The sequence below is a fragment of the Phoxinus phoxinus genome (genome assembly GCF_949152265.1).
Source record: "Phoxinus phoxinus genome assembly, chromosome: 9".
In the NCBI taxonomy this organism is placed as follows: Eukaryota; Metazoa; Chordata; class Actinopteri; order Cypriniformes; family Leuciscidae; genus Phoxinus; species Phoxinus phoxinus.
In genome coordinates, this window is record NC_136884.1 from 18,701,341 (window position 1) to 18,716,403 (window position 15,063).

The window sequence follows — 15,063 nt, forward strand, 5'->3', positions numbered from 1 at the left end:
GATTGGTCCATCTTGAGCTCCGCTGAGAAAAGTGACATACATCACGTGACAGGCGTTTATGTACTGCTTCAGCAGTGGTTTGGACAGTATTTTTTACCCGAGTAATGTAATGGATGACCGTTAAAAGATATTTAAAAAAAACAAATACAAAGTGAAAGTAAAAATGTGATAATTATTACTTACGACCATCGTACCTGACCAATCAGAGACAAAGCCAAAAGCCGATAAGCCCGCCCCTTTAAAAGTGCATCTTTATGCTATTTTCCGTTCTAATGCGCAGTCTATTTTTATACGCATGCGCAGTGTGTAACGGAACGAGTCAACGGACGAAGTTGGGAACAAGACTGTTTGTCAGTCCAAATATTTTTTTAAAGAAAGAAGCAATGGGTGTGTATTATTATCTACATTACAATCATTTATATTATTTGCTGTTAGATCTGTAATGGCCTGAGCTACAGCATTTCTCATGGCTGGGCTGTTGATGTAACGTTAACGTTAGAGGATCATAGCTTGAAGTACACAGCTAGTACAATCATGTTGGATGAGACTGATACAGGTTGTTTTCTGACATGTAACGTTATTATTAGTTGTTAATTGTGTTTTGGTTACACTGTTTTTACGTATAAATGAATATACATGTGTATGTGTATGCAAAATAGTGTTAAACATTTTCATAAATGTTTGTTTATCTCTGTCTCTCTGTAGAGTCTGTCCCTCCTCTCTCCTCACTTCGCCTGCTGGTTTCTCCCCTTCGTCTTACATCTGCCTTCATGTGGCAAGTCGTCCAGAATCAGAATGTGGAGCAGTTTGGAAAACTGGAAGAATTTGTTTCCGTGATGACAAACCTCGTGCCAGAACTCTTAAGTAGGAGGCAGAGAGCCACTTTGATAGTAGGGCTGCGAGCCAAGGTTAGATGTGTTTATGTATTTGTTACTGTTTTCATTGAACTCTGCTCTCCTCCTGTTACATTGGTAAAATGTGTCAGTCCAATGTTACATAATCTATTCTTGCACATGCAACACATTTCCTGACAACCAGACATAACATAGGCTATTCGGTGTGTGTGAAGAAGACTACTACCTGTGTGTCATTTCACAAAAGCAACTATCACATTCTTAAGTAAGAAAGAAATTATAGTAGATAAGAGCTAATAGTCAATTTTATAATTGTTGCAGCTTAGACGTATGCGGCCAACCAATGCTTTCAGAACAATATGCAGAAGCAATATTTAATAATTGTTTAGTTGTTGAGCATTCTTGACTTGACTTGACTTGACTTGACTTTATTGTCATTCAGAATACAACAAGTGTATACAGAACGAAATTTCATTTGCATAAGCCACAGTTTTTACAGTTTCAATGCAGTGTAAATGTTCATACAAAATGTTCATTCTGCTGAATTTACAAAAGAGTTTTTCATTTTCAAATAGTGGAATGGGGGCTAAATTTTTCAGCTCTTAAGGAGATGCATGCTCTTTAATTTTGTTAAAGAGCATTTCATTTTTCTTATTTTTTCATTGTTAATAAAACCCAAAGAGTAAAGTGTATTTGTCAATTTAAGAAGTAAAGCTGAATTTAAAATGAAAAAGATTTACAGGCTAGTTTGTGACTTAAACATGAGAAAAACAGGCAAAAGAACTTGCAAACAGGCCTAAATAACTCTTTGAGATGGAGTTAACTTTAAAACCTATTAGATACTGTCCATTGTGAACTAATTGTTGTATGTTTTGTGTGTTTTGTTCACTGTGGATATTCTTTTAGATGATTCTTGAGATGTGTCGAGGCGAACTCCCCGCGGACCTTCACACTGTCAAATCACACATTCACCAAATTAAGACTACTGATTTATTAAAGGTATGTGAAGCCTCAATTTTCTATTACACTCCCCCCTAAATATTAAATCCAAATTTGAACAAACAAGTGCTGACGTTTGAGAGCAATGCAATATACCAATATGCCTTCCTGTAGCTTAAACAGTAGAGCGTTGGCGCCTGCACCGCCAAGGTCATGGGTATGATTCCCAGGGAAAGCAAGAACTGATAAGAATGTAAAATGTGTACCTTGAAATTCCATGTAAGACGCTTTGGATAAAAGCGTCTGCCAAATGCATAAAAATGTAAAAAATATATAGAATGGCCAGTACTGATCTAATGATTTTAATAAAACCCAACCGAAGAACTTAAAATGCAGATCTTCTCTTTGCAATTGCATTAACATCAGAATACTCTGATTATGGATTTCTGTTATTATGATTTTGAATATAGTCAATTTTTTTGATTTAATGCAGAAAACCGATTCCCCTGTTTCTGCATTAAATCAAAACATTTATTTTTATATCAGTAAATTACCTCAGGTTTCCTCGGATCCTTAAAATGTTTTAAAATGTAAAAAATAACTTTTAATGTAAAAATAATTATTTAGCATTAAAATGTCTTTAATCCACTTTTCAAAGGTGTTAAAATGCAACTGAACGAACGGACTCAGCAGTAAGTAATCGTAAACTAAGTCTAATGCATAGAAGTGAATTAAAACAAAAATGTATTACTTTTGATATAGGCTATAACTATTTGTATCCCCAAATAAAAATATATTATTATTATTATTATCACCATCATATATTTTCAGTCCAGTATTATTATTACAAATAATTGTTTAGTGTAAATTTTTGTATGTATATCCCTGAGCAGGGTGATTTTGTTTGTTCACATTGAAGCCAATGGAAGTGATGTGCAGGTCTTTTTTTTTTTTTGGTCTTTTTTTTTTTTTTGAAAGGTTTTAAAAATTATTAAAATGGAAGTGCTGATATCTGCAGATACAAATATCATTCAGCGTTGCTCATACTAAAGCTGCACGATTACCCGTAATTGTTAAAAGATAGTGATCTCGATGCAAACAACCACGCAATCTTAATAGTTTCGGCCATGTCTGAAACCTCTGACAAGTATGATACAGCGAACATTCAAATCTGCGCACGCTGAGCCAGAGAGAGCAGTTGCCATTAAAAAGGAATGAAACAGCTTCATGGTCTTTTCAACCACACAATATCATTATTTCTGTTACAGTTATTCAATTTATCATAGAAGTACTGGGATAAAGTTTAAAGTCCCGATACACTGATTTATATGATAGCGACCAAAGTAGAGCAAATCACCTTTTGAAAGTAACTTGATGCTTCAAATAACCATTGTATCAATTACATCGTTACACCAGTAGGTGGTGACAAATGACTGTTAAAAATGTATTTGTCATTTAAAGGGCCCTTATTATGGATTTTTGAAAATGACCTTTCATGTAGTGTGTAACATAGCTCAAGTTTTTAAACAAGTTTTAAACTGAAAGTGCACCGTATATAAAGTTATAGTCTTTCAAAAGTAAGAGTCGACTCTGAGTCAATTAAATTAATTGTTTTTCAAACGGGTCATAAGCCGTTTCGTCGTGACGTCAAGATGAAACATTAGCATATCTTCCGCCCACTTATTGCTCGCGCAGACACTAGGGAAAACTTGAACCTCAGACACTGCCGCTGATTCCTGTGGACACTGGATAGCATCATGTCGAGAAGACACTTGTCAAGGTAAAGCCAGTTGTTTTCACTGCCCAAGGACGAGCATGTGAAGAATCAGTGGTTAAAATTAATCTTCACCACAATATCACAGCAGTATAATCCTAAACGTTTGCTGTGTTCCCTTTATTTTACTGACAAACGACTGCTTCTCAAATCTCGGAGTTCAATGCAGGATTCGCAAACCGCTTGGTTTAGGAGCACCTTCTGATCAATGACAGATATTAACCTTCCCATTATGAGGCGATATTTGACTCTTTAAAATGACTTTGCCGGGGCATGTTTTTAACCTTTGTAAAGGCATTTTTTTTCACACTTTATTAAATGTCATCTTGAATGTCAAATTCATAAATGTATATTTATAAATTGAGTTAGAATAATAAGACGCAATCAGGAAGAATAAGTTACCAAATCTGTATCAACAAAATGAATCTTTGCACTGCAGAGGTGGCATAGAAGAACAGAAAGCTGGCATTTGACTGTTTAATGAGGCTCAGAAGTGGCTGAATGCATTTAAATTCATAATATTGATGTTATGAGATTAGTGTTTTAAATAGAAGGTTTTGAATATAGAAATATGAAGGGATTTAAATAACTGAAATAATACTTAATTTTTTTTAAACTAAACTCACCAGTAGGGTCCGGCAAGTCACGGGCTGGCTCCCAATTCGCCTACTTATACTACGACCTAAAAGTATGTACTCTTTTTGTGAAGAAAAAGTATATACTTTTGAGTGTAGCAAAAAAGTAGGCAAGCTTTGAGACATACTACTTCGTCATCTTTAACGGACAGATCTGCCGCGTGCATCCTGTCACTGTAAACTGCCCTGTCAATCATCTTGTCACAGTTAAAATCCTCCATTCAATCTAATTTAATTTCCTACCGTTTCGGAGTGAAATGTAGTAGCACGTTCATCTGCCAGTCGCGGGTCTTTCATGCGGAGACTCTCCTCATGTGTTTGGAATTTGAATATAATGACGCATTTAAAAGTTAATGGCTAAACGTGTCTTTACAAAAGTTTTACAATGCTGCTGCAGATGCAATATAATGTGGACAACATTGAATAAATACATGTTCGTCAGGTTAGATACTGATAATTAATCACTCAAACACCTTTATCTAAACCTCTCTACATAACGCCGGACTCGCGTGTCCTCCATGTCTGTAGTTTTTTAAATAATTTTCTCACTCGTGTTTGTAGTTCTAACTGAATCCTCGCCCAACGCGCGATGGGTTATGGGCAATATTAGCCGTTAGTGTTCATCGATCTGCACTTCGGTTTCTGACCGGAAATTGTGGACCATCCGGGTATCTTTGGAACACTTATTTCAACATACTATGATTTGGGACGTACTAATTCTACTTTCGAATACTATTTAGGACGGATAGTATGCGAATTGAGACGCAGCCACTGTCTTTGTCACTGAATCATTCATTCAATCGATTCGTTCAAATGGCTGATTCATTCTGTAACAAAGCAAGCGACTGTCTTTATGAATGGGTCATTGAATCATTGACTCACTGGATTTCTTTGAAAACACAATTCATTCATAAACTAAACACCCGTGTTTGCTCTGAGATGCGCAGCGGTTCAGCTGTGACTATTTTCGTTGACGAAATAGAGCAAAATCTGACAAAACTGTTCCTATAATGTAAGTTGCTTAATATTAACTTCATGTTTATTGAATTGTTGTATAAAATCAATATTACATTTGCAAACTCCCTTATAATCTTTAAAAAGCTGTCAGTGTCACTTGTTCATCAGCAGTTCATCGCGATCTCACAAACTTCCCTAATCAATGAAGTTGTCTAGACTGCACAATTAATCTCTTATTTACTCATGTCTGTACTTTGTTTTAATGCGAGGATTTGTGAGCTTGCATGACTCGGCACTGAACAAACTCCAGCTTTTTATGCAGTGAGTGGGTTTTAACTTAAACGCGTCTGATTGGCCATTGATTTGTGTCTCAAGAAATCACCAGATATGTCTGTGATTGGCTACATTACTCAACGCTGCAAAACACACTCTCTCATCACGCTCTCCAGAGTGCAAACACAAATAAGCACTGGCACGTTTGCAAAATCTGTTTGGACAATATGCTGTTAGTAGAACCGGGCCTGATCAGGTCAGTCGCACTGGTGCTCCTAAATACTTTTTCACAGTCGCATGAAGTAAAATGGTCGCACTGTAGAGCCCTGCACATTTTGTATGTCTCCCTCATCTATCACACCTGATTCAACTCATGAGCTCATTAGTATTGATTGCAAGATCTGAAATGTGTGTGTCAGATATAGGGAGACAGAGCTGGTGTACTCCAGGACAGGTTTGAGAACCTCTGGCTTACATGACCGCTTCTCTCTCTGGGTAAGCGGCAGCGCAAAAGTAGGTTTAAATATTCCGGTGTGATCGTAATTTCAAAGATTTAATAGACATAGCGGAATCATTGTCATTTATGAATAAAATCACGTGTGAGTTTGAATCGAGATTGCGGTCCTTTAATGATTAATTGCGCATACATATAGTTGTATGTCATATATCTACCAGACCTCAGACCTTGAAGTCAATAAATAATAGATGAATATTTACCTACACAGTTTTCCACTTCTAGCGGCACTGCTAGGGCTCGCTATTAGGGGACAGCCCTAGTACAGAGACAAAGTGAAACTGAAGGTCAACTCCACCGACACTTGAAGCTTATAGCAGGGAATCAGCAACATCATAGACTGTGAACACTGCTGTCTCTCCTCTAGATGAGCTCAGCACCTTCTTTGCTCTCAACAACATTAAGAACAATGCTATAAGTAAGCACAGAGAAAGGTCTTGTGGGTGGTGGTGCTGCTTGGTTCACTCCCTGCACAGTATGTGTATATGTACAGCTCTAATGTCTGGACTACACAACTAAGCTTTTCACACATCATTTACTAGTTAGTACTGTTACAAATTTTGAGTTGACTTTCTGTTTTAATGATTTGAGTATTTGCATTAAAACGTTTTATACAAGTTGGTGTAAATCCCATTTGATATCATCAAACTTTATATATATTAGCATATTTAATTTTACATATATATTTATTTACCTGTCCACAGGTGAGTGACACAGACATGGAGAGCTTACAAGACAGCGTACTTCAACTCGTACTGAGCTTGCTAGAGGACTCCATGAAAAGAGAATACTTCTTTCAGGTCAGTGCCTTCAAGATCCATAAAAAAAATATCATACTTAAACACCTAAGTATGAAATGTTCCAGATGAAAAAAACATGCATGTATAGATGTATACATGATCTATGTTTGCTGTCAGAATATGAATTTGCTGAGGATGATGTAATATTTAGAGTGAAAGGAAAAGCATTGATAGTGATCCAACTTACGGTAATGCCCTTTCTCACCAAATTTGATGCAGAAAAGCTAACTGAATCTCAAACTAATAATTAATTCACACCCGGAGCAAAACATATTTTTGTCAGGCTAAACAAAACTCATGTTGGAACAATGTAAATGCACTTTTTCAGCTGCTCTGCCATCCTACTATCAGGGAAACAGATGCAAGAAGTTCAACACTCACTAATGTTAAAAAAAAAATGAAAACAGACGTGACTGTTAACTAATGTTTGTTGCATGGTGGAATTTAGTTACTCAAGGTCAGCACCAAAAAATAAATGCTGAAATCCATAAATTCGCATGATCGATCGTCGTTAATGAATGATCATTAATCCTTAACCTTAACAGGCTATTGCAAGAACTACTGCAGTATATAGTCACTGGCATGACAGGATGTGCAATGACACTCAAAACGCAAGCATCCTCACCCAAAAGAAAGGGTTTTTACTGTAAATAAAAGGCTAGTAGGATTATAAAATGAATCGATGATCGATCATTTAATATAATTATTTAATAATCAAATATAATGGCTAATATAACGCCGTCTCAGATACATACTATGTAAGCAAATCCCCCAAATGTATTTTTCCCCCAAATGTGCTTAGGATATTGTGCATATTAAAGGACAAGTTCGGTATTTTACACTTAAAGCCCTGATTACAGATCGTATCTGATGAAATATAACGGTTAAGATTAAAATTTGGACACATGCTCCTGTCCCGAGAATTTTAGTTTTATTTAGCTTTCCCCCACCCACCCCCACAATGGTTGTCTATGTGCACTGGCAGATTCCTTCCTAAAACACATTAAACTTTCGTTTACAAAGACGTGAAACTCACCGAGTGGTCAGGGGTGTTCACTGATACGGTCCCAAAAAAAAATGTCAAAGGTAATTTATTACAATTTATTATGTCAGGTAAAGGCATCATGTCAATTTCATAATCAGTTCGAAGAAAATCAATACAATAACATCAAATGCTCAGAGATAAAGAGTAAAAGATATAGGTTAAACCCGACATTTGAAAATACATGAAGCTGAGAGTCTTGGTCACTCTCAGCAATCATGGGATAATTTTGAGGTACAAAACGCCACGAGCCCTCTTCAGCATCTCCCTAAATACTCAAGACCAAGGCAGAAACCTCTTTTCAAATGTAAACATGAGTTCACAGTGGGAATTTACATTAATCGCCGCCCCAGACTTACTGGGAGCAGAAGTAGATTTACATGGCTAAATTTGCTTTGAGGCCCACCTACCTATCTCTAAACTCTTAAAAACTTTATTACCTTTTGGTTTGCTTCTTTGGAAATGAGACCTTTGTACCAGTCGCACTGAGACATTTCAAATGATATCAAACATGTAAACAATTATCATACAGTTTTATACATTTAAACCATTAGATGAATTTCAGTGATCTCAGCATGAGGGAGGGGGGATGGGGGAGAGGGAAAGAGATGTATTCTAAGGTCAAGTCAAGTCACCTTTATTTATATAGCGCTTTTTACAATACAGATTGTATCAAAGCAGCTTCTCAGTGATAACATGAAAATAATACAAAAAACAATTTCATCATCATCCACCTTTAAGGCAGATCTATAATATTGTTGAATATTAAATGTCCCCAACTAAGCAAGCCAGAAGGTAAGGCAACAGCGGCAAGGAACCAAAACTCCATCAGTTGACAGAATGGAGAAAAAAACCTTGGGAGAACCCAGGCTCAGTCGGGGGCCAGTTCTCCTCTGGCCAATGAGTGAACAGTGTATGATTATGATTCAGGAGCATTACAGGTCAGAAGTTCAGAATGAATCAGAGTATTTGTCCAGTTCCGGTTGGTTGAAGTCGGAGTGGAGAGGAGGAGAGACTGGTTGACACTTCAGGTCAGCGGCGTCGTCGTGTCCTGGCGCTGGTCCTTCATCAGATCTGGATCCGGCCTGGTTCCGGTGGACAGCGGTAAACCTCGGGATAGACAGAGAGACCAATATTAGCGTAGACGCCATCCTTCTTATGATGTACCAAGTACATCAGGATTTACGGGAAGTGTTCCCGGTCCCGGCTGTTCTAAAATATGCAGCCTAACATTGAATTATAGAAGTCTATAATGTGTTATGTGTATGCTAGGCCGAAGAGATGTGTTTTTAGTCTAGATTTGAACTGACAGAGTGTGTCTGCTTCCCGGACAATGGTAGGAAGACTGTTCCAAAGTTTTGGTGCTAAATAGGAAAAGGATCTACCGCCAGCAGTCGATTTTGATATTCTAGGTATTATTAACTGGCCGGAATTTTGAGATCGCAGTAGACGTGAAGGACTATAATGCGTTAAGAGCTCGCTCAAGTACTGCGGAGCTAAACCATTTAGTGCTTTGTAAGTGATCAGCAATATTTTAAAATGTATACGATGTTTAATAGGCAGCCAATGCAGTGTTGACAGAACGGGGCTAATATGGTCATACTTCCTGGTTCTGGTAAGAACTCGAGCTGCTGCGTTTTGGACCAGCTGTAGTCTGTTTATTAAGCGTGCAGGGCAACCACCCAGTTAGAGCATTACAATAATCTAGCCTTGAGGTCATAAACGCATGAACTAATTGTTCTGCATTATTCATTGAGAGCATATGACGTAATTTAGATATATTTTTAAGATGGAAGAAAGCGGTTTGACAGATACTAGACACATGACTTTCAAATGAATGATTGGAAAGGTGAGACTTTCGTCTCAAATGGGTTTCAAGAGTGAGTTAAAATGGTAATTTCCTTCCAGTTTTTCCATTCTTACACCTACAAGAAGCTGCCTCTCGGACAGTGTGTACCGTAATCCCGAGTTCAGTTCTGTTCCGCAGTTTAAATGGCCAAATACACGCACAAAATTTTGTCAAAATGCCTGTCTTGTAAGTTTTCACGTAAACTCAGTCAGCTGTCTTGGGTGGAGTGAACAGTTGAGAAATAAAGTGTGCGTGTGATAATATATTGGATCCGTGCAGCTCTTAAAGTGACAGCAGCCTAATAAACCTGCTTCCGTCTGTGTGCTTAATGTTAATCAAAAACAGTAGACAAACAGAAAATCACTCGCTGATCTTGATGGAATAACTTTTGCAGCTTTAAAAATCTGTGTATATTTAATTCATACAGTAAAAAAAATTACCTTGGCATTGCAAGTGTATAATGTGTAACTTTGTCAATGAGTTCGTTCCCAGTATGAAATAGCTCCATAGGATTAATTTAAGAGTTCTCTAGCACGATTCATTTCAAAGGCTTGTGTTGTGAACGTGCAAGACATTTAATGTTATTGATGTCCAGCCTGCAACATAGGTGCTATGAACTGCAGTGGAAGTTGCAAAAAATGAATGGCTGTTTTTCAAATAGGTTTGCATGAAAACTTTAGGTGAAATTGTTTTTGTATTTCAGGAAGTATTTCCAGTCGAATATGGTCCTGACTTTGATAAAGCACTGCAAGTCCTTGTTGGCTTTTTCCTCTCCAGATTGGAGCAGTTTATGCCTGTACCAAACTTCAAACAGGTCTGATGATACACGCTTATCATATCTGAATGATTCAGGACAGCTACTTGGTTATGCAGAATTTGTTTGTGTTTGTAATGTGTGAAACTTGCTTTTCTTTCATTTCAGCTTTCACTGTTGCTCAGCTGCCTCCCTGGGGAGCTAGATGCATGTGTGGACTCTGTTTGTAAATCCCACAATTTGCTATCCTTGCTGCAAACAGATGTTTGTGGGACTTTGGAAAAAAATGGTAAAATCTAGTCCTTGAATATTAGTGTTGTTCCATATGCTTTAGGTTGACCTTGGCTTGCTTGGTTAATCAGATATGTTAGAGAATTGTTTGGCACAAACCTGAGATATGTACTTCGCCCAGCAAGCAGGTTTGAGAATTCTAATTTACTGCTGCTTTAATATACAGCTGTATAAGCTTTGAGTATGGAAGATCTGTCTGTATGGAAGAAGAAAAATGGAAGATCACAAATTTATGTTTAGATATATCAAAACTTATCTGGCTAACCAAGGAAGTCCTTAAAGATTTAGACCCAATTCTATTTCTAGAAAATACAGTATTTAAGCACAATTAGTCAATGGCTAATTTTGTTTTCATATTTTTATTTTGAAAGTTCTTCCATCAATAGTTGAGGATCGAATAGTTTCATCATTATCACTGCCGCCTGTTGGCGACTCGGTCATTATAAACCAGCACAATAATGATGGAAAGTTACTGCCACTTGATTCTAAAAACCTGCCAATCCAACAACATGGTATGGACAAGGAGACTGTGAACAGTGATCCAAGTGTTCAGGATGTGGGATCCAGCTCCAGCTGTGAATCATCAGAGTTCTCCAGAGACAGTGATGGAGAAAAGTTAACAAACTCAAATGCTGATGAATTGGAACGGTATGTTACCATATTACTAGGTGTGGGCACTGGGCAGGATGGTCAGCTAGTTATTTAACAACCAGATATTACTGAAGTTAAGCAGATTGATTATTTATTTTAGCTTGAAGGAATAGTGCAAAAATTATTTCTAGCACTCTCATGTCTTTTAGATTTGTAAAAAAATAAATAAATCTGTATAACACGAAAAAAGATATTTGAAGAATATTTCAGCTGTTTTTGTCCATTTAATGAAAGTTATTGGGTTCAAGTTTCTAGTTATTGGGTTCAAATGGGTACATTTGGGTCCAAGGTTCAAGCTCCAAAATCAGCAATATGGCCTCTTTGCATGATGAACACATTGAAATTGAAGTTGTTTGTCACACTCATATGAAGTCATGTTTCAGTGTTGGTGTTAATGGTGTAGTGGGTGATGTGGTAGATTTTTCCCTAAACCTAACTACGTATCTGGGTCTCGTCTCCAATCGACGTTCCCTGGGTCCCGTCTACAATCGACGTCCCCTAACGTCTTCCGTCGACGTATAGTCTATACTCCAGCGAGTCTACAGTCGACTTCAGCTGAGTTCCGTAACTCTAACTAACTTGCTGCAGCAATAATAACAGACAGACTTCAGCAAATGTCCTCTAAACGCTTTAATCACGGCCGGGAGATCTCAGACAAATTTAATTGAGAATCCCACCAGAAAACACGGATACAGCAGTTTTATAGAATAGAGACAACAAATAAAATCATTGTGACTAACATCTTGAACTTGACTTGAACATACCTTCAATATGATTGGTTCCGTTGGTTCAATTTCTATAATTTCAATATGATTACTGGTCAAGACTGTTGTCAAAATGTCTGCTTTGAATAATATTCCCCATTATTAGTCTATTTGTGACTGAAAATCTGTGTCTATTTTTGAGGACTGAGCATATTGCTATGAAATTTGCTGTGTAGTGTTCCTGAATTAAGATATAAAATGTTTCATTGTAAAATATCCTGTTTATTCTTTTTGTAGGAGTAACTCGGAAGAGCCAAGCGTGCCGTCATCCACCAATGATGCTCATGGAGGTACAGCCCTTCCGAACATCTGTCAAGTTTCTCATTATACCTTTACATCATCTTTAGGCTGAACCACTCTGTTTGTCCCATGTATTCCTTTAGGTGATTTAATTTTTCAGACCGCTGTACCACAGCGGCCTGCTGTCGACAACTTCCCAAACACACCTTCTAAAGGCTTCCACTATGCAGGCAGGACCGTACACAAATGTCAGCAGTGCACAAAATACTTCATCTATCGCTCTGATCTTGTCAAGCACCAGGAAATTCATACCCAGGCGGGGACACATGAGTGTCTTCAGTGTGGGCAAGTTTTTGACGATTTGACGCAGCTGGCGGCGCACAAGAGCACCAGCTGCAATACCAGAGTTTTTAAGTGCATCAAATGCACCGCCCACTTTAGATCCCTCAGGACCCTATACAGACACAACAGGGTGCACAAAGAGAAAACCACACACAAATGCCCTGAATGTGGACGGCTGTTCACCAGTCTGTCACGATTAGTCAGTCACCGGCGAGCTCACCGAACTCCCAGCGTTAAAAGGAACTATACCTGTAAACAATGCAACGAGACTTTCGGGTCGTACCGAGCCAGTTTAATCCACCAGAAGACTCATAAAGTTAAAGACGTCCACCAATCTAAACCGGAGCGACAGCCAGGAAAGTGTCGTTTTTGTGATTTGACATTTAACGTCGACAGCGAATTAAGAAGCCACCTGAAGACGCACGCAGAGTTCAGGCCATATATATGCGACCAGTGTGGGAAGTGCTTCTCGGCAAACAGCAGCCTGCTCGCCCACCTCTCAAACCACACGGGCGAGAAACCTCTCCTTTGTTCGCAATGCGGGAAGCGGTTTTACAGCAAAATCCAATTAAAATCCCACATGAGATGTCATTCTGGTGAGCGGCCACACATTTGTCCGTACTGCGAGAAGCAGTTTTCACTCTCTGGAAATTTGAAAATCCACATCAGAATTCACACTGGGGAGAAGCCGTACATTTGTCATCAGTGTGGAAAGGGTTTTGTGTCTGCCGGATGCCTGCAGGTGCATCTGCGTTCTCACACGGGAGAGAAGCCGTATCAGTGTAAAATCTGCGGCAAGAAATTTGTGGTTTCGAGTCACCTGACGGCTCACATGTGCTTTCACACCGGAGAGCGTCCACACTGCTGCTTGCAGTGTGGGAAACGATTCATCCGGCGCTATGACTTGAGCAAGCACATGTACACTCATATTGGGAAGAGGCCGTTCCCATGTCTTCTGTGCCCAAAGGCTTACACGTGCCGTACACACTTGAACAGGCACATGAAGAGCCACAGTGTTTGACTTAAATCATTTTGTCATCCTGAGTGCCTTGTGTGGGGTGAAAACAACTATGATCTTTAAAGTAATGGTTCAATCAAAAATTAAAATTCTGTCATTATTTACTCACCCTCATGACTGTCCATGTCCAAACCTGTTCACACTGTTGTTGTTTTCTGTGGATCAGGAAAAATAATCTTTCCACAGCTCTTTTCCAATTCACAGATCATAATTGACCATGTCTTTCAAGCTCTAAAAATGACAAAATGTCTAGAGTATCATTATAATCCATACAGTTTATGCATTATATTCCAAGTCTTAAAACAGATGATTACTTTCTGTGAGTAACAAATTTAAATGCAGGTTGTTTATTCAATGATAATATTCCCCTTCTTTTGAGCTGTTCAGTCATTGGTTTACAAATAAGACTGATCTAGTTCTCAACTCAAATCATGGTTGATTAAAAAAAAAAACATTTTTTTTTAAAGAAAAAGAAAACTTACTGAAGGTGAGGTCACGTTTATGTTGTTCCAAACATGTTTCTTTCATCAGGGCCCACCAACTGTTTGATTACTGACATTCTTCAAAATATCTTTTCTGTTCAGCAGAAAAAGAAAATCATACAGTTATGGAACAACATGAGGGTGTGTAAATGATGAAATTAAAATGTTTGGGTGAACTATCCCTTTAAGTTCCAGTCTGTTTTCCACACAAAACTAAGACTTAAGAAGACTAGCAGACATAAGAGTGAGTAAATAAGTTGGGGTGAAATGTCCCTTTAATTAAAATGTTTGAACTCTGTTTCCTTCTGATCTGAGGCTCTGCAGTTGTTAAAGTCATTTGAAAAACAGCTTCAACATTTTCTTGCATTACTAATGTGTAAAACAGTTTTGTGCCATGGATATTTTCTGTAGAAATATAGGTTTGAAGCCCACTGTTAGTTTTTCTTTTTCGTTTAGGTTTTTCTAAGATCATTTAAGCTAGCAAAAGCATCATCCTCAGTATGATGTACTATTAATGTAATGTGCTGAATATTATAGCCTCATACTAAACTAAATAAATGTGTCGACATCATAAAGTGGGAATTAAAAATCTCATAATATTGTGGTACCGTGTCATTTGTAAAAAAATGTATAATTACATTTAAATAGTATTTTTTTTGTTTTTTTTGTTACCTAGATAAACAGCTGTGTAGCCTATTTCTATTTGCATACTTAAAAGTAATTCAAGGTAGCAGTGATGTACAGTAAAATGAAAAAATAAAGGTTTGGCACATTAGGTATGTTTTAAAATGCAGAAAAAGAAGAAAGCAATGAGAGAGACAGAAGCTGAAGGACCAGTTGAAGCATACTGGCCGTTATCCAATGCCCTTTATTGCAATTTAATA

The 15,063-nt window shown here is 37.8% G+C and overlaps 1 protein-coding gene across 1 annotated transcript; it reads left to right on the top strand.

The window, feature by feature from the left end:
• Nucleotides 1-250: 250 nt before the first annotated feature.
• LOC307004913 (uncharacterized protein) lies at nucleotides 251-14,781 on the top strand. The gene is made up of 9 exons (XM_079624510.1): nucleotides 251-387; nucleotides 706-908; nucleotides 1,761-1,853; nucleotides 6,651-6,746; nucleotides 10,341-10,451; nucleotides 10,560-10,680; nucleotides 11,054-11,330; nucleotides 12,335-12,387; nucleotides 12,481-14,781. Exons 1-9 carry the CDS (start codon nucleotides 255-257, stop codon nucleotides 13,698-13,700), a joined length of 2,307 nt encoding a protein of 768 aa, XP_079480636.1. The 5' UTR covers nucleotides 251-254; the 3' UTR covers nucleotides 13,701-14,781.
• The last annotated feature ends 282 nt before the right edge of the window (nucleotides 14,782-15,063 follow it).

Coding starts and splice junctions, on each gene's coding strand:
- LOC307004913 (XM_079624510.1), top strand. CDS start 255: ATGCTATTTTCCGTTCTAATGCGCAGTCTATTTTTATACGCATGCGCA. Junction 909..1,760: donor TAGTAGGGCTGCGAGCCAAG/GTTAGATGTGTT, acceptor ATATTCTTTTAG/ATGATTCTTGAGATGTGTCG. Junction 10,681..11,053: donor TGGGACTTTGGAAAAAAATG/GTAAAATCTAGT, acceptor TTATTTTGAAAG/TTCTTCCATCAATAGTTGAG.